At 44.9% G+C, this 25,386-nt stretch overlaps 1 protein-coding gene across 1 annotated transcript; it reads right to left on the reverse strand.

The window, feature by feature from the left end:
- Positions 1–14,295: 14,295 nt before the first annotated feature.
- On the reverse strand, positions 14,296–15,639 carry LOC149445067 (vomeronasal type-2 receptor 26-like). Its single transcript, XM_089654232.1, has one exon. The coding sequence runs from the start codon at positions 15,637–15,639 to the stop codon at positions 14,761–14,763; it is 879 nt and encodes a 292-aa protein (XP_089510358.1). The 3' UTR covers positions 14,296–14,760.
- Positions 15,640–25,386: the final 9,747 nt, after the last annotated feature.

Consider the following 25,386-nt stretch of genomic DNA (forward strand, 5'->3'; position numbering starts at 1 on the left):
CATAAAAAGGCAACAGGTTCAAATAACACCAACTGAAATCAAGTAAAATAGCCTAACTATACTGTCATGGCCAAAAATATTGGCACCCCTCCATTTCTGTCATAGCGCCAACAGTTTGCTCAGCGCTTTACAATATAACGGGAGACAACACAGCAACAATACAGTTCAATACAAGAGGGATAGGAGGGCCCTGATCCTGGGAGCTTACAATCTAGGAGGGAGGAGCTAGTGGTAAAAAAGTTAGTGACTGTGGGGGATGGGCTGGTTGGAAAAGTAGAAGATTCTATTATTAGCTGAGGACAGGATAGGCTTCCCTGAAGAGCTAGGTTTTCAGAGATCACCTAAAAGTGAGCAGAGTAGGCTATAGTCTGATAAATTGGGGTAGAGAATTCCAGAGGATGGGGAAGCTCTGGAGAAGTCCTGGAGACAAGCATGGGAGGAGGAGACAAGGGAGCTAGAGAGTAGGAGGTCTTACGAGGAGTGGAGAGTACGGTTTGGGTGATATTTGGAGACAAGTTTGGATATGTAATTTGGGGTAGAGTTATAAATGGCTTTATACGTTATTGTTAATGTTTTGAATTGTATCTGTTGAGTAATGGGAAGCCAGTGGAGGGATTGGCAGAGAGGGGTGGAGGACACTGAGTGGAGACCAGTGGAGGGAGTGGCAGAGAAGGGTGGCAGATACAGAATGGTTAGTAAGGTGGATGAGTCTGGCAGCAGCATTCATGATAGACTGAAGAGGGGATAGCCTGTGGTGAGATCGGCCAATGAGGAGGGAGTTACAATAGTCAAGGCGAGATATAACAAGGGAGTGAATAAGTCGCTTAGTGGTTTCCAAGGTCAGGAACGGGTGTATCTTGGAGATGTTGCGGAGGTGAAGTCTACAAGATTTGGACAGTGATTGGATTTGGGGGTGAAAGGACAGATGGGAGTCTAGGATTACACCTAGTACCCTGGCATGAGGGGAGGGACTGATGGTTGTATTATTGATTGTGATGGAGAAGTCAGGGGAGGGGGCACGGGCTGGGGGGAATACTAAGAGCTCAGTTTTGGAAAGATTGAGTTTGAGGAAATGGAGTGACATCCATGCCGATATGTCACTTAGTAGGTTAGTAATGTGAGAGGAGACTGAAGGGGTGAGGTGAGGGGTAGACAGATAGATTTGCGTGTCATCAGCATAGAGATGGTACTTGAAGCCATGGGAGTTTATCAAGTGACCAAGGGAGGAGGTGTAGATGGAGAAGAGAAGGGGTCCAAGGACAGAACCTTGAGGGACCCCTACAGAAAGAGGAAGTGAAGAGGAGGAGGCAGCGTTATAGGTAACGTTGAAGGAGCACTGTGATAGGTAGGAGGAGAACCAGGAGAGAGCAGAGTCTCAGAGGCCAAGAGAGTGGAGTTTTTTGAGGAGGAGGGGATGGTCAACCGTATCAAAAGCCGCAGAGAGGTCAAGTAGTAAGAGTATGGAGTAGTGGCCATTGGTTGGGATGAGTACGGAGTAGTGGCCATTGGTTTTAGCAGTTAGTAAATCATTAATGAGTTTTAGTAGGGCAGTTTCAGTGGAGTGTAGTGAGCAAAAGCCAGAGTGTAGAGGGTCAAGAAGGTTGTTGTCGGTGAGGTAGGAGCTCAGGCGATTGTAGACTAAGCGTTCTAGTAGTTTAGAGGTAAATGGCAGCAGGGAGAGGGGTCTTAAGTTGTTCAGGTTGGTGGGGTCCAGGGAGGGCTTTTTAAGTATGGTTGTGATGTGTGAGTGCTTTAGAGGGGAGGGGAAGGCATCGTTAGAGAGGGAGAGATTAAAGATGTGAGTTAGGGAGCGTAGGATGGAAGAAGAGGGTGACCGTAGTAGTTGTGAGGGGACAGGATCCAGGGGGCAGATGGTGAGATGGGCTTCTGAGAAAACCTTAGTGACCTCTTCGGTAGTAGCGAGGTCAAAAGAGGAAAGTGTTGAGGGAGGTTTAGTATAAGGTATGCTAAATGGGATGGATGTCTGTGCAGTGGAGATGCCACTACGAATTGCATCAATCTTGTTTTTGAAATGATTTGCAATTTCATTAGCAGTGAGTGAGGTACTGGGTGGAGGTGGAAAAAGTAGAGAGTTAAAAGTAGAGAAGAGACGATGAGGACTGGATGACAAGCTATTGATGAGAGTGACAAAGTAGGGTTGTTTGGCAGCATGGAGGGTGGAATTCTATGATAAGAAAGTAGATTTATATCGGGTGAATGCATGGTGAGATTTGGTGTTACGCCACAATCGCTCCGGCACACGACTATGTCGTTTAAGATTTCTGGTGTCATCAATCTGCCAAGGTTGTAACTGTCGGGGCCTGATGCTTCATGTTGTTAGAAGAGCAAGCGAGTCTAATGTGGATGAAAGCGAACTGTTGTAGACAGCAGTGGCCAGGTCAGGGCAGGACAGGGGAGAGATTCTGTCATAGAGTTGCTCAGTTGCAGAGTGGAAAGGAGCAGGGTTCAAGTTGTGAAGGTTTCTGTGGGTAATTGTTTGCTGCTTGGAGGGATAGGTGTTTGAAGACGAGGAGACTGTGAAGGTGATGAGATTGTGATCAGAGAGAGGAAAGGGGGTGTTTGTGAGGTTGTAGGGAGTACAAAGATGGTAGAAAATAAAGTCTAATGTATTCCCATCAGAGTGAGTGGAGGACTGTATACACTGTGCTAATGCAAAAGATGAGGTTAGGTTGAAGAGTTGGGATGTAGCCGGGTTGTTGACATTAATGAGGATGTTAAAATCTTTGATAATGAAAGTGGGTAGTTCCGAGGAGAGAAAGTAGGGTAGCCAGGCAGAGATGTCATCAATTAAGCAGGACACTGGTCCAGGAGGCCGATAGATCACTGCAATCCTCAGAGAAATGGGAGAAAACAGCCGGATGCAGTGAGTCTCGGAAGAAGAGAAGGATAGAGAGGGAGGGTTAGGGAGGACTTGAAAGGTGCTCAGTGGGGATAGAAGCAAACCAACTCCACCACCTTTCCGACCAATGGGTCTGGGTGAGCGGGTCCAGAGAAGGCCTCCATAGGAAAGTGCTGCAGTAGAAGAAGAATCTGCTGCTTGAAGCCAGGTTTCTGTAATTGCTAGTAGGTTAAGGGAGTGGGAGACAAAAAGGTCATGGACAGAGGTGAGCTTATTACAGACAGAGCGGGCATTCCAGAGTGCACATGAAAAAGGGAGGGTGGTTTTTGGGAGTACGGGGACTGATATTAAATTGAGGGGATTGCGGCTATTCCTGGAGGAAAGAGGGTGCCTAGTGGGTGAGTGAGATACTGGAGGACCAGGGTTTGGGGAGATATCCCCAGAGGTTAGAAGAAGAAGAAGGATGAGGGAAGTAAGGTGGGAGCGGGATGTATATGAGTGTACATGCCTTCCAGTCCTGGTGTTTGGGTCAGCAGGAGAGTAAAGTATCAGAAGGAGGTGATGAGAGCAGTAGTAGGGAGATGGTAGCAGTCAAAACATGTTGTAAAATAAAATGAATAATAATTAAATAAAATAATTAAAAAAATACAACAAATAATGTACTGGAGGGGTTTTGTGATTTATAAGTGCACATAATATAGAATGATTCTCTCTCCATCTATAAGGCTGGCCATACATGGGTCAAAATTCTAACCGATTTTTCGTCTGAAAATCAGACCTAAGAATTATCGTCCAATTTCCATTCTGTTAGTGGTTCAATGGCACCGGCTGATTTTTGTGGTTCTTCCCCTTTTTGGTGATTGGGCATGTTGGAAAATTTGTGAAAAAACTACTGATTTTCAACTCAATGATGGTCAAATCGTACGATCGTTTTTCCGAAAAGTATATGCGCATGAGCCGTGACCTGGAAGAAACAGAAGTTTCTGCCTGTTATATGCGATGAACTTTATGACTCGGTCGGCCAATTTTCAAAATCATTGATGGCACCATCGGATTACCGAACGAACAATGTTTTCAATTTTCGGATGAAAAATTTGAACCATGTATGGCCTGCATAAGACCCAAGACCTTGTTTTTATCAATTGAACTCATTTGGCTCTCATGCCCAGGGGCATATCTGCTGTGAGGCAAACAAGGCGTTTGCCTAGGGCGGCATTTTTCAGGGGGGCAGCACCGCCCCCAGGCAGAAGGGACAAGGGACCAGGGCTTGGCAGGTTAGGAGAGCTTGGCATGGCGTGGGCGGGAGGCAGGGTTTAGGCAGGGGGCTCAGCAAGTCTTGAGCAGGTAAGGATGCCATCCTGAGTTAATGGTAAGCTGGCTGTCTGACCCTCTATGTGCCTCCCACTGACATCGTTAGGATCTGGTAGGAAGCCCAGACCTGTACTGACCATCGCAGCTATGCTCCACCCACCCGGCCTCTCTGCAGCCAGCTGGCTGTCTATTCCATTCACTGCATAAGGCCGGAGGGCGGAGACTAGAGGTCAGCTGACCTTGAAGAGGGGGTGCAGGAGAGGAGACCATCGCTGCATGTCAGGTATCAGTGGATCCGCTGACACCATGGACCCTAGATAAGTGCTCCATTACTTGTCAGAGTCTCTCTCTCTCTGCCCCCCTCTCTCTCTTTTCCCCCCTCTCGCTCTCTTCCCCCTCTCTCTCTTCTTCCCCCTCTCACTCTCTTCCCCCTCTCTCTCTGCCCCTCTCTCCCCCCTATCTCTCTTCCCCCCTCTCTCTCTCTCCCCCCTCTCTCTCTTCCCCTCTCTCCCCCCTCTCTCGTCCCCTCTCTCTCTCCCCCCCTCTCCCCCTCTTTCTCTCTTCTCCCCCCTCTCTTCCTCCCTCTCTCTCTGTTCCCCCCTCTCTCTGTTCTGTTCCCCCCGCTCTCTTCTTCCCCCCTCTCTCTCCCCCCCTCTCTCTCTCCTCCCCCCTCTCTCCCCCCTCTCTTCTCCCCCCTCTGTCTCCTCCCCCATCTCTCTCCTCCCTCCCTCTCTCTTCTTCCCTCATCTCTCTCCCCCCCCTCTCTTCCCCCCTCTCTCTCTCTTCCCCCTTTCTCTTTATTCCCCCCTCTCTCTTCTCCCCCTTCTCTTTTCTTCCCCCCTCTCTTATTCCCCCCTCTGTCTTATTCCCCCTCTCTATCTCCTCCCCCTCTCTTCTCCCCATCTCTCTCTCTCCTCCCCCTCTCTCTTCTCCTCCTCTCTCTCTATTCTATGTCTCCTCCTCCCTCTCTCTCTCCCCCTTCTCCCTCTCTCTCCACCATTTCCCCCTCTATCTCCCTCTCTCTCTCCCCCTTCTCCCTCTCTCTCCACCATTTCCCCCTCTATCTCCCTCTCTCTCTCCTCCCTATCTCTCTTTTACCCCCCTCTCTCTTCTCCCCCCTCTCTCTCCCCCTTTCTCTTTTCCTCTCTCTCTCTCTCTCTCTTCTCCCTCTCTTCTTCTCTCTCTCTCTTCTCCTCTCTCTTGAGACCCTGATGTCTCACGTTTCTTGACTTCTGAATTATTGTTATGTAGCACTGCCCCTTGGGACAAGCTGGAATATATTATGGGTCCTGCGCTCAATAGATCCAACCCTAAGCAAACCCAATCCCTCTGGCACAACTGGTAATGAATAGCAAATACCCCGCCAAGAAATTTGCTGACACAGGGTTAAATAAAACAAGAACAATTTTATGGAGAATGAAATGCAGTGTAGAGGGGTGGGGTTCCCCTTTCAACTTCAAAACTTACTTTTCTTCTTTTATGCAATGCAGTAAATTTGGTCTGCCACTAGAGGGCTTCACAGCCAAGAGTCTCCGGATGGCAGAGTCGCACTTTAAGCAGAATACAACTGATATCAAACAAATAAACTTACTTATGCTCTATCAATGAAATGTATTACCCACATCGGGGTATGATTCTGCTTCTGAGGGGCGTTAGCCAAAAATCACCTCAGAGTCAGAACAGAATGCAATAAAGAGGTACCTCTAATAAAGCTACTAAGCCAGATTCCCCCACTTCAGTCCTTGTAACGGTGGAGCTCTAGTTGGTGCACGTTTAGTCCTTACAATGAAGTAAATAGCAGCTGAAGGCTTCTTTGGAGTTTCAGCTGGTGTGGGTTACATCAGATTTCACTAGGTTTCTGGGCTGAGAGGGTCCAACCTCAGTGTCTAAAGGCAACACAAAGCACCCCAAGACCAGGGGCAGTCGCAGGATGCAATCTCCCAGTATGTGTCAGTCCCCGGGGCAGACTGTCTCAATTACACTGGTGGTGAGGGGCAAAGCAGGCAGGGGGATCTGTGACTTGCACAGGGCCCTGGATGGGTGAGATCCCAGCAGTGGGGTGCGGATGTCCCAGTCTATATGCAAGGTGTGAATGGTGTGTCTTACTCTCTCCAGGGGGACAGCTCACCAGACTCTGAACACACAGCAGGGTCCCTCTATCCACGCTGAGTGCTGTAGTGCCTCCTCCTCTGCTTGGACGGGCTCCACATGTCCCTGTCTTTTCTCCAGCCTCGTGTCTCTCCCCTCTCCCCTTCACTTCCTGCTTCCTCCCCCTCCCAGCGTTCTTTGCTGTGTAGTGGAAGAGTCATCAACTTGGCAGAATGCCCAGGTTTCACAAATAGGGGAGAGAGAGGAAGGACTGACTGCTGAACATGTGATTCCTTCTGAATCCTCTTGTACAAGGAGCCTGCTACAGTTAGACTGTCTGACTAGTGTTATACAACAGTTCAATAACAGCAAGCAGAACAGGGGGAATACATTGTAACATGACAACATGGGGGACATTTCAGGGGGGAGGGGAATACATTGTAACATGACAACATGGGGGACATTTCAGGGGGGAGGGGAATACATTGTAACATGACAACATGGGGGACATTTCAGGGGGGAATACATTGTAACATGACAACATGGGGGACATTTCAGGGGGGAGGGGAATACATTGTAACATGACAACATGGGGGACATTTCAGGGGGGGAGGGGAATACATTGTAACATGACAACATGGGGGACATTTCAGGGGGGAGGGGAATACATTGTAACATGACAACATGGGGGACATTTCAGGGGGGAGGGGAATACATTGTAACATGACAACATGGGGGACATTTCAGGGGGGAGGGGAATACATTGTAACATGACAACATGGGGGACATTTCGGGGGGGGGGGAGGGGAATACATTGTAACATGACAACATGGGGGACTTTTCTGGGGGGATACATTGTAACATGACAACATGGGGGACATTTCAGGGAGGGGGTAAATTGTAACATGACAACATGGGGGACATTTCAGGCAGGGGGTACATTGTAACATGACAACATGAGGGACATTTCAGGGAGGGGGATGCATTGTAACATGACAACATGGGGGACATTTCAGGGGGGAGGGAATACACTGTAACATGACAACATGGGGGACATTTCAGGGAGGGGGATACATTGTTACATGACAACATGGGGACTTTTTCAAGGCTCTGTGTATAATGTTTAGAGGGGTTTAACTAATTTTCAGGCTTAAAATGTGCATTTTAACAAGTGTGCAAAAAAATTAAAAAAACAAAATAAAAAAAGGTTATTGCAGCAAAAACTGTGAAAGGTGATCCTACAGAAGAAATGGTTCACATTTGCAGGATGAACATATGAATGATATATTATGGAAGTATGATGTGATTGATGAGGAAATTGTCAGGCGGTGTGAGGTGATGTGATGTCACAGAGTACGGACTTCACAAGGAATCTCATTTCTCTTCTATTTTATTCAATGAAATTTCTTTTTTATATCCTGAGCATTATAGGTGTACCTGGAGTCATTAAATTGTCGTAACGTGGAGATGTGGATTTCCAGAATTGGCAGTACACCAGGGGTCTCCAAACTTTCTAGACAAAGGGCAGTTTACTGTCTTTCAGACTGTGTGTGTGTGTGTGTGGGGGGGGGGGGGGGGGGAAGGTCCCGATGTGTGGAAAAAACAATGCCCTATCTTTGGTTTCAGAGGGAGGAATTGTGCCCCATCAGTGTGGTCATTGGGCCTCAATATTGGTGTAATTGGGAGGAATTGTGCCCCTTCATTGGTGTCAGAGGGAGGAATTGTGCACCATCAGTGGAGTCATTGGGAGCCATTGTAGGTTTCAGTGGGAGGAATTGTGCCCCATCATTGGTGTCAGAGGGAGGATTTGTACACCATCATTGGTTTCATTGGAAAGAATTGTGCCCCATCAGTGGGGTCATTGGGCCCCATTGTTGTGTCATTGGGAGGAATTGTGCACCATCATTGGTGTGAAAGGGAGGAATTGTGCACCATCATTGGAGTCTGAGGGAGGAATTGTGCACCATCAATGGGGTCATTGGGCCTCATTGTTGATTTCAGTGAGAGGAATTGTGCCCCATCATTGGTGTCAAAGGGAGGAATTGTGCCCCATAACTGGTGTCAGAGGGAGGAATTGTGCACCATCAATGGGGTCATTGTGCCCCATTCTTGGTGTCATTGGGAGGAATTGTGCCCCATCACTGGTGTCAGAGGGAGGAATTGTGCACATCAGTGGGGTCATTGGGTCCCATTATTGGTGTCATTGGGAGGAATTCTGCCCCATCATTGGTGTCAGAGGCAGGAATTGTGCATCATAAATGGGGTCATTGGGCCCCATTGTTACTGTCATTGGGAGGAATTGTGCCTCATCATTGGTGTTAGAGGGAGGCATTGTGCACCATCAGTGGGGTCATTGAGCCTCATTGTTGGTTTCAGTGAGAGTAATTGTGCCCCATCATTAGTGTCAGAGGGAGGAATTGTGCCCCATCATTGGTGTCAGAGGGAGGAATTGTGCACCATCAGTGGGGTCATTGGGCCCAATTATTGGTGTCATTGGGAGGAATTGTGCCTTATCTTTGGTGTCAGAGGGAGGAATTGTGCACCATCAGTGGGGTCATTGAGCCTCATTGTTGGTTTCAGTGTGAAAAATTGTGCCCCATCATTGGTGTCAGAGGGAGGAATTGTGCACCATCAGTGGGGTCATTGGGCCCCATTGTAGGTGTCATTGGGAGGAATTGGGCCCCATCATTGGTGTCAGTGGAAGGAATTGTGCCCTATCAGTGGAGTATTTTGGCCCCATTGGTGTCATTGGGAGAAATTGTGCCCCATCGCTGGTGTCAGTGTGGGGAATTACACCCCATTGTTGGTATTGGCAGGCACAATAGTGCCCCTCGGGCCTCAGTTTGGAGACCACCGTAATACACGATCACATGACAAAGTCCAGACTGATATGATAACAGTTTCCACTGACAGACATGACATGATATTACAAAGTTCATCAGACTATACTGTAACTTCGTCTGACAAGACATGGAATGGCGTGGAGTTAGGGGAAAGGTTCCTAATGACACGTCAGCCGTACATTACATAGACATGTTATAATAATAAAAGATACAACTAATGAAGTTATAATTTCATAAATTCTCTCTCAATCCCTCCATGACATTCAGTAAGGGTTTACATCGACTTTACCAGACCTGCCAGTCCCCACAAGCCCTACACTCATTTTTCTTGGCCCTACTATGGGCACAAAGGACAACTTGATTTCTGCTTGTTGCACATGATGTAGCCTCCCTAGCGGTCTGATTATGTCAGTATTTCTGTGCTCAAAGCGGTACATTTTTTTGCATGGAAATATGTATTTTTTTTATTGTAGGCTGTCATTTTTAGGAATAACTCACTGAAATCTGTCCGAACAAGAGTCTAGTAAACATACCGGGTAGGATAAAACTTGAAACACCAAATCACAAATTATAATATAATAAATGATCATAAAAAATAATAATATAATAATAATAAAAAACGTAATTCAATAATATAATCAAACCAAAAACACTGAAATGTGAAATATAGCGCCAAGTTCGCACATCGCTGAGCTCAGTCGCAGAATCGTTTTCAGTGTCTGATGACAAATTTCCCCCACGAATCATTATCACTCAATTCTGCAAGTGGTTCTGATTTACTATCGCTGTTCTCTAGCCGGTCTAAAACCGCGTCTGACCTAAAGGGACGCTTTTTGGACTCCATGGACGTTTCTCAGTTTCCAGGCAGAAAGAACAGTAAAAATGCAGGCAGGGCGCCGGACAAGGCACTCGGGACAAAATGTATGTGAAATGGTTTGATACAGGAATGTTATACTATGTGATTTTAGTGTATTTAGTGAATGTCACTTTTTGACATTTTCAAATTTCCTGCCAGTTCCGTCCCCCATATGTCCCGACGTCGCAGGGACCAGAACCCAGAAGACAGATGCCGGCATCCGCTGGAGGAGATGGCCGGGGATACTGCAGGGGGGAAATCGCGGGAGCCCAGGACAAGGTAAGTGCAGAAGAGATCCCGGAGCAACGCTGCAGTGTATTCCCGAGTGTAGCTCGGGTTTACCTCTTGTGGCGCTGAAACTTTACCCCGAGCTACACTCGGGAATACCGCCAGGGGGGTTAAGGGTGTTTGATCATATTGCAGATTCTTTGGCACTTTTATGGCGGGATGAGTTTTTGTATGTTAAATCGTTGGAGTTCTATGTATTCATCTTACACTGTTTGCCAATTTTTTATTTATTCATTTTTGCTTAACCCCTTCCAGTCCGGACACTTTCACCCCCTTCCAGTCCGGACACTTTCACCCCATTGCAGTCCGGACACTTTCCCCCTCTTCCAGTCCGGACACTTTCCCCCCCTTCCAGTCCGGACACTTTCACCCCCTTCCAGTCCAGACACTTTCACCCCCTTCCAGTCCGGACTTTTTCACCCCCTTCCAGTCCGGACACTTTCACCCCCTTCCAGTCCGGACACTTTCCCCCCCTTCCAGTCCGGACACTTTCCCCCCCTTCCAGTCCGGACGCTTTCACCCCCTTCCAGTCCGGACACTTTCCCCCCTTCCAGTCCGGACACTTTCACCCCCTTCCAGTCCGGACACTTTCCCCCCTTCCAGTCCGGACACTTTCACCCCCCTTCCAGTCCGGACACTTTCCCCCCCTTCCAGTCCGGACACTTTCCCCCCCCTTCCAGTCCGGACACTTTCCCCCCCTTCCAGTCCGGACACTTTTACCCCCTTCCTGTCCAGGCCAATTTTCAGCTTTCAGCGCTATCACACTGTAGTGGATTGTGATAGACAGTCCACGTTCTATTAGATGATCAGTAAAATGACAATTTTATAGTCTTGCTACTCTCTGCTTCTTGCTCTTTAAATTCCTTACTCTCTTAAGTAAACAATCAGATATAGGTTGACAGAACAATGATGATAATTAAGATGGCGCCTTCATCCGGAGTCTCACGCTTGGTGACTCATTAGAAGAAAAGTATCTTTTAATGTAAACAACCCCCCATAAAAGGGAATGAGTCATTTTGGGGACAATGATTGGAAGATATCAACACGGATGGAAGAACACACAGAAACCTAGTGGACTTTTCACCCAATCAATGTATATGCTTCGCCTGCATCATGAGACCTATAAATGTTACTGTTAGTTCCTCAATAAAATAGAATTTTAGGAAGTTGACAAACTGCAAACAGTGTCAGTGTCTTACATCCACGTGCACGTAATTCTATATCAATTTAGCTCACTGGTAGATCACGGTAAATAGTCTGTAGGTGACCCAGTCCAAAACATTTTGGCGCCCAACGTGGGGCACTTTGTTTATGCTTGGTTGCACGAGGGGGGTTGGGTGCTCCCTTAAATAATGGATCTGAGAGGATATGCAGTGGCATTATGGCCTTGGCAAGGGTACATTCCCCTCTCCATTTCCCTGTCAGTCGGGTCCTAATCTTCTGATCACCACAGATCCAGAATATATCCCCCAATGATATGACCTGGTTCTGGGTTAGATCCGACCGGGCTGTACTATAAGCAGCGCAGAATCCCTTTGTGAAATTCCCCAGGAACCTTCCTCCTCCCTCGTAGTTGGCATAGCAGGTATAATTACCGGGATATATCGTTAAAACATTTGGGGCCTTTTCGTCTCCTCGGGTTAGGGGGTAACACTTCTTCCAGTCCTCACATAAAGACTGGTTCGTAGAGATGTTAGTATACAGGCTTAAGACACACTCCTCTATGGAATCTGGTAGGGTTAGTGGCACCGTCCCTAGATGTGGTCTGGCATGTCCACACAGATAGCAGTTGGACTTATTATGCGAGTTTGCGTTGTATCTCATCCATTCTAACCACAGATTAGTGTCTGAGAGGCCGGTTTCTACTGCTATGGTATCTTCGTATGTAGGGTTTGCTATGGCCACCATCTCTGCCAACGTTTTGATCTTTGGCATAAGTGGGTTGGCCATAGCAAACCCTACATACTAAGATACAGGCTTTCGGGTTCACCTTAGGGTCCCCGGGAGGGTACCCGGGAGGGAAGTAAAACAAAATGGGACAGAAACTTACGAAGCCAGAGAACAGTTTGTTTGCTTGTGAGTTGGTGGAGCAGAGAGAGGGAGGAGAATACGCAAAACACCAAAACAACACTTTGAATGACAATTTCGCGGTCATACAACACTGAACCCATATGAATGTTTTATCTTTTTTTTGAGACAGATAAAACTTTATTATGGTGGTATTTATTCACCACTGGGATTTTTAATTTTTTTGCTATATAAATGAAAAAGTCCAAACATTTTGAAAAAAAGTGTTTTTTTGTAACATTTTGCAAATAAATAATATTTCTTCATACATCTTGGCCAAAATGTATTCAGCTATCTTTTTAGTAAAAAATAATAACCCAAATTAGATTATAAACAAAAATTATAATTTAAAAAAAAAATTATTTTACATTTTAATTTAATTTTTTTGTTTTTATTATTATTATTATTTATGTTTTTTTTTTAACATGCTGTCACCCTAGCATTACAGTGTCACCAGAGTGACACTGTACTACCTGTTGTCAGCGCTGGTGGTAGTGAGCTCTTGATAGTCAACTTGGGGTTCCCCGGGGCTCAGAGTCTAAGCCCCAGCCTGCTTCTTCACCAGAGCCCCTGATGGTGGGGATGGACTTGTAGCAAGCTGGGACCAGGTCGCGGTCCCCAGGTATGCCCAGCTGAGGATGAGGAGACCGCTTGCAGGAGCAGAGTACAATGGGAGGAGACAAACATAAATCCGAGGTCAGGACGGTCAGACAATAATCACAGTCAGAGAACGAAACTGGGGTCGGTACACAAGTAGTCTATGCAGGATACAGGCAATAGCAACACACAGGAGCTCTGACAACTAGGAAGTTGCTCAGGCAAAGTAGCCAACACTGAGCATGTCTTATATAGACAGGCAAACAAGGAGGCAGGACAGGAAGTGATGGAAGGGAAGGAAATAAAACCCAGAGGACAGCAGATGACGCCCATAGGTGAGCACAGATAAGCACACATGTGAAAGGGATCAGGAACAGCACTGCAGCAAGGAGGTTAGAATACACAAACAAGAAACTGCAGGCTAACTTGTGACACTTGGGGTTGATGAAGATTTTTTTTTTATTTTACACTGATTGCTTTTACACCCATAAAGGCTGTAAAATCAATCATTTCTCCTTCTCTCTGGCTGCATTCTTGCAGCCATTAAGAAATACTGTATGAGCTGTGATTGGTCACAGCTTGTCACACGGTACAAGGCTGTTGTGAATGGCCATGATCATTCACAGATTTCACAAGTAGTAAGCAAAGATGTCAGAAGTGACATCTTGCTTACTACTATTCATGTGATCACTGATTGGCCAATCAGTGATCACATGATCGGGACCTCACACAGAGGTCCCGAACAGCAATCAGATTGTGGTGCCATGCGCTCCCAGGGAGTGCACACAGGCAGTGAATGCGCAGGCAGTTTATAAACGGCCACCCACTCCTGCATTGCTCCCGTCCGGCCGTTTATGTACATGGGCAGGACGGGAAGAGTTTGAAGAGTGATTATATTTGAGGAATATTGATTAATACTTTAGAATTTTTTATGGGGGGGGTATTTTTTTTTATTCAGCGTTGTTTTCAGTGTGTATGGTTTGGATGCTAATAGGAAGGGACGTGGGGGATTGTCACATCTTATTTTTTTTAGTTTTTTTCTTTGACACGTCGGACCAGGAGATAGCAGTGATTGCAGACCCTTATCTAGTTCAAAATACCCATCTAGTTCAAAATACACGAAGCTTCTTGATTGTTGTAATTCTGATGTTTAATGTCTTCTGCAGAATAAAACCTCTGATTGATCAATGAACTCCTGGAACCTGTTTTTTTTTTTTTTTTTAAATATATACTGCATTTTGATATCAGGATCTGGCAAGGTCAGCTTATCACTTACAATGTGAACTTACTGAGTACATGATCTCGTCAACTTTAACTGATATTAAAAATAATTTTAGAATATGCCATACAAACTGTATTTATTAATATAGCTGAATACATCCACATACAATATAATTACAGTGACCCTGACACTATGAAAATGACATTACAATCAGCCGATAAAAGAATAAGTTTAAGATTTATCTTTCGGGAAGGCGGTGAGTGAAATCTTCCCTCTCTTGAGGAGTGATGGGTGTCTCTGGTATCGGACATATTAGGAAGTTTTGGATTCTTCTCCCTCCCGGTCACCGTGGTTCCTCCTCATTACGTGACTACTTGGTTCTATAGTAATGTAATGTCCGGAGGGAGGAACCACTACATCAAGTAGGGGACAAGCATTCCAACAAACCCAAAGTATCTGATACCATCGGGGTCCAGAGCAAAAATTAGACTCACCAGACACTGGAGAAGTAAGTATTAAATATTTATATTTCATAATGTTCATTCTCAATATTCTAGGAAAATACTAAAATGTACAATAAAATAGATAATTCTTTAACTACAGGTAAGCCAGTGTTGCTCCTCACATATTAGCGGATAAATGTCTTTGTATTCAGGTCAGGTCTGAACAGAATTATGTAACATTTTGGGAAGAATATACAGCCAAGAAGTCCAGAACTTGATGCCATTATAGCAAAGACCTCCACAGCCACCATGTATTTCCCTCTGGTGCTCAGATAGGCCGGGATCATGGCAATCCAGACACTGCAGAACACCAGCATGCTGAAGGTGATGTACTTGGCCTCATTAAAACTGTCCGGTAATGTCCTGGCTATAAAAGCTATAATGAAGCTCACAGCTGCCAGAAGCCCCATATATCCCAGGACAGAGTAGAAGCCAATAACTGAACCCTCATTACACTGAATGATGATCTTCCCCTGATAAGAGTGAGTGTCCTGATCCTGGAAGGGGGGAGAAATAGACAACCAAGTGACACAGATTATGACTTGGACCAGTGAGAAGACACAAATGATAAAATTGGGCAGTTTGGTTCCCATCCATTTCCTCCAGGGACTCCCAGGTTTGGTGGCTTTAAAAGCAATACACACCATGATACTTTTGGCAAGTAGAGAAGAGACGGCAACTGAGAAGATGACACCAAAAGAGGTGACACGCAGCATGCAGGTTACATCTACTGGATGGCCGAGGAACAAGAAGACACAGAGGAAGCTCAGCATGATGGAGACCAGGAGAAGATAGCTCAGGTTCCGGTTATTAGCTTTAACAATGGGGGTGTCCCGGTAATGTATAAATATCCCCAATATTAAACCAGTCAGAAGACAACAGAGGATGGAGACGGCTGAAAATACTGCAACAATGGTGTCATCACTGTAGGAGAGAAATTCCATCAGTTTTGGAACACACTGATCCTTCTTCTCATTTGGCCATTCATCATCAGCACATTTCATACAATTTTCACGGTCTGCAGGAAGAACAATACAAACACAATGAGCATCGGGGTCAGAGCTTCTGAGGAAATTAATTGTCTTGTGTTGTCTCACAGCTAGGAATGGGATTTCCATCAGAGGATTGTGGGAGAGGGAAAGAAAATATAATAATATTATTATTATTATACAGGATTTATATAGAGCCAACACTTTGTGCCGCACTATACAACATGAGGGCAAACAGTACAGTTACAGTACAATTGAATACAGAAGGAATCAGAGGGCACTGATTGCTAGAGCTTACAGTCTAAAAGGGGAAGGTCAAGTGATACAAAAAGGTAATAACGGTGGGGGGGTGAGCTGATGGAGAAAATACAAGTACAGTTGTTGAAGCACTCTTTCAGTTGTGTTAGCTGTCCAAGAGGCCCTGGAACGGTGCAGGGCTGCAGGCTGGGGAAAGTTCCTGCTGGCATTGGATTAGGCCAAAGCTTTTGATCAACTCAATCATGAGTACCTATGGCTGCTTCTTGGAAAGTATGGCCTGGAGGGGGGCTTTATCGATTGGCTAAAGACATTATACAGAAGGGCTGAAAGTTTCATGCTTGTAAATGGTTGAATTGCACGGCCCTTTGGGATGGCTCAGGTGTGCATCAGAGGTGTCCTTTGGGTCCTCTGCTATACGCGTTCGCAATCGATCCCTTCATTCAGAGATTAGAGAGCAGACCGTTGTGTAGAGTTCCTTTGGGCATTCCTGGGGAGCATCCTCTGAGGGTCGTGGCCTATGCTTATGATATGTCTGTTTTTATCTCTGGGGCACAGGAGGTGGAGGAGGTGGTCTCAGTGATGGAACAGTATGCGGAGGCTTCTGGCTCAAAGATCACTCAGGATAAGAGTGAGGTTTTCTGGATGGGAGAGGAAGGCGAAGGCTTTACCCTTCCGGACACCTTCCCAGAGCCCCAGCAGGAAATTAAAGTTTTAGGTATCAGATTTGGTCCCGGTGATTATTTCCTTGCAAATTGGGTAAGCAGGCTACAAGATGCCGATGCCAAAGTTGCCAGCTGGAAGGATTGGAAACTTTCTTACAGGGAAAGGATTGACCTGATTAAAACTTACTTGATCCCGGTATTTCTGTATGTCAGCTTTGTCTGTTTTGCCAGTGTCTCTCTATGTGAGGATCTACAGTTGTTTCTTTCAGCTGTTATGGGGGAACAGTATGAACCTCATTAAGAGGTCTGTAACCTACCTTCCCAGGGTTATGTTGCCCCCTGCCTGAAAATGTTTAGTCAGCGGCGAGTGATGATGGAGGAAATTAGGTCTCTTCCTAGGAAGGCCCTAGAGGGGAGGGTTGCTGAATCTGCCATTAGCGAGCCATTGGCCTTGAGGAATTGCCCAGGCCCTGTTATGAATGAGGGTCTGCGTTTGATGAATCTGGAGAGAATCCCTTTAAAGTTTTGGGATTCGGCTTGGCTCTCATTCCATGGCAGACTCTTTGTGAAGGGCAACCTGAAGTGTCACTCTGCGGAGAACCGTGGTTGTCCAAGAGTGGAGTGTGGTGCGGTGGAGGAGACGATGGACCATTTCTTGCTTCAGTACCCCTTAAATATAGAAGTCTACAAGCGGGTGGGTGTGGCTTTGGATATCCCTTTCCTTTCCCACTTGAGTTATGCAGAGTGGTCTTACGGAGAATTTCAAACTCACCGGGACTTTGATTTTGAGACACTTTTTCTAGTTAGCTTAAGGTGATTGTAGCCGTATTAGTGCATTTGCGACAGAAACAATTGAGTACTGTCCGTGATACTGGTTTTTATTTGCACTAACATACAATTTTGAGGACACTTTGTGATTTGTAATAGTACTGTTTGGACTTTGAAGAAGGGGACATACCCCGAAAGCTTGTCCTCAAAATTGTATGTTAGTGCAAATAAAAAAAGTATCAAGGACAGTACTCAATTGTTTCTAGTTAGCTTAGTAGTCTGTTATTACATGTGGAATGCACGGTGTCAGGTTTCCCTTCCCAAAAAAGTCCTTCCCGTTGAGGTGGTGGTGCACAACATTCTGGGTGAGGTTGGGAAGATTCGGGGTCTTGAGAAGGACAGGTGGCGGCCGGAAGCCTGGACAAAGGCATGGAGGAATGGGAGGTCCCTGTAACTGCTGTCTTTCAGTCTCTGGGGGCGTGGCTTCTCTTTTTGTCCTTTCATGTTCCCTTTTTGTAAGAATTTTGAAAAAAGGCTGCATGCATGGGACAAATGTTTCATTGTTTCTTAGCCTGAGGGGGGGTTTAGGTGATGGTTGGGTTTGCTGAGATACATTATAAAGATGATAATAATAATAATATTAAAATATGATTGGTTCTGTTTTATTTTTATTCCAACAAGAAGCTGTTTATTGTTTACTATGCTGAAGTAAGCTGTTTTTGTCATGTACTTGATTGGAGACTGAAATGACGAGGCCGGCCTCACTTATGTCACTAGCCCTGACCCCACTGGAAGTGGAACAGAGGGAGTCTAGGGATCAGGGGGACAAGAGCGCCTGCAGATGTTGTTTGCAGCTCTTTCAGCTGCAGACTTTGGAAGACTGATGAACCTCCGATTCAGGAACAGTAATGATATGCAGAGCTGGTATGGTGAGTCGCCAGGTGTGCACCAGAGCAAGGCAGGAAGCTGGGATGGGAGACAGGAGCAATGTCATAGGAATAGCCGGGTCATCAACGGGTGGACAGCGAGGTACCGAATCATAAGCAAGCCAAAGTCAGGAGCAGAGCCGAAGTCAGGAACCAGTATCAAGCAGGAGAGTAATCAAGAGTCCGGTCAGGAACAAACCGGGTCAGCAACAAGGAAATCACACAGGAACGAGCAGGAAACGGGGAACAGCTGAAGACCAGTCAGCACTCAGCACAGGCAGAGGCACCTTTTAAATAGTCCGTCTGGCGCCAATCTTCACTGTGCATGTGCACGTACACGTGCGTGTGCGTGATCGGGCATTTCTGTGCTCATGTGCACTTCTATTCGCCAATCGTCTCACTGGGATTCCCTTAAGTTTTAGTTCAAATAAATATATATATATTTATATTTTATTTATTCTGTATATATGTAAATATGTTTTTATTATGTTTGTAAGATTTTTAATAAACAAAACTTTACAGTTGTTAGGCAGAGGCAGGACAGGCATCTCTGAAGCCTGAGGGATTGCCTAAAAGTGGACAAAGTAAGAGACAGTCGGACAGACTACGGTATGGAGTTCCATAGGATGGGAGAGGCTCAGGAGAAGTCCTGGAGGTGAGCATGGCTGGAGGTGACAAGGGAACTAGAAAACAGGAGGTCTTAGGAGGAACAAAGAGAGTGATTTGGTTGGTATTTTGAGACCAGGTTAGTAATAGCTGGGGGCAGAGTTGTGGATGGCTTTGTAAGTTGTTAGTATTTTGAATTCATTTTGTTGGGTGAGTGGCAGCCAATGAAGGGATTGGCAGAGAGGGGTGGCAGACATTGAATGGAGACCAGTGGAGGGATTGTCAGAGAGGGGTGGCAGACATTGAACGGTTGATAAGGTGGATGAGCCTGGCAGCAGTATTCATGATGGACTGGAGGCGAGTTAGCCTATGTAAGGGCAGGCCAATGAGGATGGAGTTGTAGTAGTCAAGGTGAGAGATAACCAGGGAGTGAATTATGAGTTTTGTGGTGCCATTTGTTATGAAGGGGTGTATTTTGGGGATGTTGCAAAAGTTGACACAGCAAGCTTTGGAAAGTGATTGGATGTGAGGCCGAAAAGATAATTCAGAGTCCAGGATTACACCTATAACTCTGGAATGTGGGGACAGGTTGGTGTTTGTGCCACTGATCTTTAGAGAGAAGTCAGGGGAAGGGGCACGTGGGGAGGAAGTATTAAGATCTCGGTTTGGATAGATTGAATTTGAAGAAGTGAAGAGACATCCAGACTGGTCACTTGGTTGTAGAACAGGAGTTTGGAGGATTGGCAGATGGGCTCTGTGATTAGCCCTTCTGATCACATGATGGCTGTGTCCAACATCCAAGCAGCACAGACAGACAGACAGACAGACAGACAGACAGATAGATAGATACAGTGAAGGAAATGTGTATTTGCTCCCCTGCTGATGTTGAATGTTTGCCCACTCACAAAGAAATGATCGGTCTAAAAATCGAATGGTAGGTGTATTGTAACAGAATAGCAACACAAAATTCAGCAGAAATGCATCTAACAAATAATGACTGATCTGCATGCTCATGAGGGAAATAAGGATTTGATCCCCTATCATTCAGCAGGATTTCTGGCTACCAGGTGTCTTTCATATAGGTAACAAGCTGAGATTAGAAGCAGTCTCTTAAAGGGAGTGCTGCTAATCTCATTTTGTTATCTGTATAAAAGACACCTGTCCACAGGAGCAATCAAACCATCAGATTCCAAACTCTCCACCATGGCAAAGATCAAAGAGCTGTCCATAGATGTCAGGGACAAGATTGTAGACCTACACAAGGCTGGACTGGGCTACCAAACTATGGCCAAGCAGCTTGGTGAGAAGGTGACAACAGTTGGTGCAATCTTTCACAACTGGAAGAAACACAAAACAACTGTCAGTCTCCCTAGGTCTGGTGCACCATGCAAGATCTCACCTTGTGGAGTGTCAATGATCATGAGAACAGTGAGGAATCATCCCAGAACTACACGTGAGGATCTTGTCAATGATCTCCAGGAAGCTGGGACCACAGTCACCAAGAAAACAATTGGTAACACACTATGCCAGGGGCGGACTGACAACTAATGGGGCCCCCGGGCAATAGGGGATCATGGGGCCCCTGTGTCCTTGCCCAAACTCAAAGCACACCTAAAAAAGCCTATAAAAAAGGTACCAGGGGCATTTTATGGGGCCCCTTACTGACCCTGGGCCCTCGGGCAGTGCCCGAGTGCTCGAATGGTCAGTCCGCCCCTGTACTACGCCGACAAGGATTGAAATCCTGCAGTGCCCACAAGGTCCCTCTGCTCAAGAAAGCACATGTCCAGGCTCGTCTGAAGTTTGCCACTAAACATCTGAATGATTCAGAGAAGGAATGGTTGAAAGTTCTGTGGTCAGATGAGACCAAAATCAAGCTCTTTGGCATCAACTTGACTCACCATGTTTGGAGGAGGAGGAATGCTGCCTATGACCCCAAGAACACCATCCCAACTGTGAAACATGGTGGTGGAAACATTCTGCTTTGGGGGTGTTTTTCTGCTAAGGGGACAGGACAACTGCACCGCATCAAAGGGACGGTGGACGGGGCAATGTACCATCAAATCTTGGGTGAGAGCCTTCTTCCCTCAGCCAGGGCATTGAAAATGGGTCATGGATGGGTGTTCCAGCATGACAATGACCCAAAACACACGGCCAAGGCAACAAAGGAGTGACTCAAGAAGAAGCACATTAAGGTCCTGGAGTAGCTTAGGCAGTCTCCAGACCTTCATCCGATTGAAAATCTGTGGAGGGAGCTGAAAGTTCGAGTTGCCAAACATCAGCCACCAAACCTTAATGACTTGGAGAGGATCTGCCAAGAGGAGTGGGCCAAAATCCCTCCTGAGATGTGTGCGAACCTGGGGGCCAACTCCAGGAAACGTCTGACCTCTGTGATTGCCAACAAGGGACATGCCACCAAGTACTAAGTCATGTTTTGTGAAGGGGATCAAATCCTTATTTCCGTCATGAACATGCAGATCAGTCATCATTTGTTAGACGCATTTCTGCTGATTTTTTTTTTGCTATTCTGTCTCTCAGTGTTACAATACACTGAACATTCGATATTTAGACTGATCATTTCTTTGTGAGCGGGCAAACATTTAACAACAGCAGGGGAGCAAATACTTCTTTCCTTCACTGTAGATAGATGATAGATAGATAGATAGATAGATAGATAGATAGATAATAGATAGATAGATAGATAGATAGATAGATAATAGATAGATAGATAGATAGATAGATAGATAGATAGATAGATAATAGATAGATAGATAGATAGATAGATAGATAGATAATAGATAGATAGATGGAGAGATAGATAGATAGATAATAGATAATAGATAGATAATAGATAGATAGATAGATAGATAATAGATAGATAGATAGATAGCTAGATAGATAGATAGATAGATAGATAGATAGATAGATAGATAGATAGATAGATAGATAGACAACAGGGATGGACTGACCATTTGGAAACTCGGGACCGGGGTCAGTAGGGGGCCCCTTGAGATGCCCCTAGTTCCCTTTTCATAGGTTTTTTTGAGTTTGGGCAAGGACACAGGAGCCCCATGATCCCCTATTGCCCGGGGGCCCCATGAGTTGTCAGTCTGCCCCTGATAGACAGATAGATAGATATCACACAGTTGAACTCCTATGTAGTGACAGCTCATTGGCAAATGTTGAAAAAAAATGTATGGAAAAGTGTTGAACACCCTATTTTCCACATAAAGTATCACCCAATCACTCCAAAGCCAACAATATGTGTTCATAAACAGTGTCAGCATAAAAACATAAAACAACAGTGCGCCAATCAATAATTTTTTTATTTATTATCCTATTATTGCTCTTTATATATAAGGGGGGCTGTCAGGTTTTTTCCCATTTATTCACATAAGGTATATTTTTTCACAGATTGTGGAGTTCTTAAATGATTGAGTTTGCATTGTGGCACTTTATTGATTCACTGTTATTTTGTTTCAGGTACTTATATAGTACCATCAATTTATACAGCACTTTACATATATACTGTACATTCACATCAGTCCCTAACCCTCAAGGGGTGTACAATCTAAGGTCCCTAACTCACATCCATACATACACACACTAGGGACAATTTAGACAGGAGCCAATTCATCTACCAGCATGTCTTTGGAGTGTGGAAGGTAACCCACAAAGGCACAGGGAAAACATGCAAACTCCAGGCAGGTGGTGCTGTAGGTGGTATTTGAACCAATGACCGTGTTACTGCCAGGTGGAAGTGCTAACCATTTAGCCACTGTCCATATTATCCATTCCTCTGAGTGTGAACACTTTTTGGTGCTTGCTGCAACCCCTAGTATAGTTATTTTAGGAATTAGTACTTGGTAGCGCACTTGAGATTTTTTTGGTTGTATTTGAAAGAAAAAAAATATGTTGGGGTCATAAGGACATGATAAAGAAAAAAAAAGAAATGCACAAGAAATTTTCTACAGGCAGAAAAATGATAATGGGGAGTTTCAATTTAAATTTTCTGAAAATCTTAAAAATGAATTTCTCTTATTGGTTATCTGTTATACTGTACAGAGTTCCATGGATTGTAAGGTTGAACAAAGACACCAGTCCATTCAGTTCAACCTGTGTTAGTCCTCCTGCACACGGGACGTTTTTACAGCGGCTCTTTTTGGCTTTTGACTTTTCTTTCTACAGCCAGTAAACCCCCCAGCATGTTCTCCTAAAAAAAGCTCCCATAGTGTAGTAAATCAAATACTTTATTACAGGACACAAAGAAAACCTATTCACATGTATAAAACAGGTCTGCAGGACCCAAACAGGCAATCACTGTATAAACAGTACAGGGTGTATGAGCTTGGGAGTACTAAGATAGCGCCTGTCGTCAGTACCGGAATGACGTCACCACGCTTCCGTCCTACATGTTACGTCACGAGTCATGTGACTTCATCTTTTTTCTGATCCTTTCTCGTCAGGATATTGGAGGAGGAGGAGAGTTAAAGTTACACACCTTTAAGGCCATCAAAGTTACTGCTGGACATATATGCCATGGAGAGGAGCCCTGGTTAGTCTTACCACTGAGATCCATCCGGTCTGAGATCATCAACCTTTGTTTATGCTTTGTGACCCCTTGTGGATCACAGTGCACCGTAGCTGGTGAAGGATTGCCTATTTGTTAGGGTCACTGTTGCTTCACGGCTTGTGCTGAACCTTCAGTTTGTGGTTTTTGGGACTATTTCTTCTATGTCACATTGACATTTAGGTTTTCAATTTTTTTTTCATGCATTTGTTTATCCAATGATCACTTATTTTACTTGATGATTTTAGTGCATCTATTTTATCTGCTATTTTCGGTCACAACTTATCTTTGTTGCTACTTGTTACACTTATTGTTGCTTTTACATCTGATGTTATAGTTTTTTTTATATAGGTTGTTCCCTTAGCACATTATTTATATGTTTTATATGCTGAGTGTTCACTCACTTTATGAATAAGTAGCGCAGCACCTCTATATACTTTTTTTTCCACATGTTAACCCCTTCCTGCCCGGTGCCATTAGTACAGTGTTAGTGCTTTTTATTAGCACTGATCACTGTATTGGTGTCACTGGGGATGTGACACCAAGTCAGTTCCCCCCCAGTGTCAGGATGTACATCACTGATTGCCGCCATTACTAGTAAAAAAAAAAAAAAAAATCCCAGTATATATACCACAATTTGTAAACACTGTAACTGTTATATAAACCAATTAATTTACACGTATTGGAATTTTCTTTTTAGCAAAGACACGGAGCAGGATACATTTTGGCTTAAATTTATGACGAAATGTATTTTTTTAATTCTTTTTAAAGGACATGTTTAACCATTTCCAGTCTGGCCCATGTATATAAGTGGAATATACTGTATATCTATCTATCTATCGATCTATCTATCTATCTATCTATCTATCGATCGATCTATCTATCTATCTATCTATCTATCTATCTATCTATCTATCTATCTATCTATATATATCTATATATAGATAGATAGATAGATAATAGATAGATAGATAATAGATAGATAGATAATAGATAGATAATAGATAGATAGATAATAGATAGATAGATAGATAGATAGATAGATAGATAGATAGATAGATAGATAGATAGATATTTTGGAATATATCAAATATGGCCAAAATTTTAATATTTCAAATATATGTCAATATGCTTGGGAAGAATATTTTTAAAATATATTTCAAATATATGTTTCTTCCTTGTGGGCCCACTTACAACTCCAGACCATTCAGAAGGTACGCTGTTTATCACCACCCTCTGGACGTGTTCCTGTTACCAGTTTTCTTTCTAATTTCATCCCCTATCATGGAAGCCAACGTACCTCAATTAAGCATTTATGAGGTACTGTGTCACTGGAAGTTCAACATGGCACCTCATGGCAAAGAACTCTCTGAGGATCTGAAAAAAAGAATTGTTGCTCTACATAAAGATGGCCTAGGCTATAAGAAGATTGCCAAGACCCTGAAACTGAGCTGCAGCATGGTGGCCAAGACCACACAGCGGTGTAACAGGACAGGTTCCACTCAGAACAGGCCTCACTATGATTGACCAAAGTAGTTGAGTGCACGTGCTCAACGTCATATCCAGAGGTTGTCTTTTGGAAATAGATGTATGAGTGCTGCCAGCATTGCTGCAGAGGGTGAAGGGGTCAGCCTGTCGGTGCTCAGACCATATGCCGCACACTGCATCAAATTGCTCTGCATGGCTGTTGTCCCAGAAGGAAGCCTCTTCTAAAGATGATGCACAAGAAAGCCCACAAACAGTTTGCTGAAGACAAGCAGACTAAGGACATGGATTACTGGAACCATGTCCTGTGGTCTGATGACACCAAGATCAACTGATTGGGTTCAGATGGTGTCAAGCGTGTGTGGCGGCAACCAGGTGAGGAGTACAAAGACAAGTGTGTCTTGCCTACAGTCAAGCATGGTGGTGGGAGTGTCATGGTCTGGGGCTGCATGAGTGCTGCCGGCACTGGGGAGCTACAGATCATTGAGGG

The sequence above is a fragment of the Staurois parvus genome, unplaced genomic scaffold (genome assembly GCF_062004578.1).
Source record: "Staurois parvus isolate SC_StPar_1 unplaced genomic scaffold, SC_StPar_1.0 ptg000747l, whole genome shotgun sequence".
NCBI classification, from domain to species: Eukaryota; Metazoa; Chordata; class Amphibia; order Anura; family Ranidae; genus Staurois; species Staurois parvus.

Excerpts from the sequence above, each read along its gene's own strand:
- LOC149445067 (XM_089654232.1), bottom strand. The coding sequence starts at position 15,639 with ATGAAATGTGCTGATGATGAATGGCCAAATGAGAAGAAGGATCAGTGT.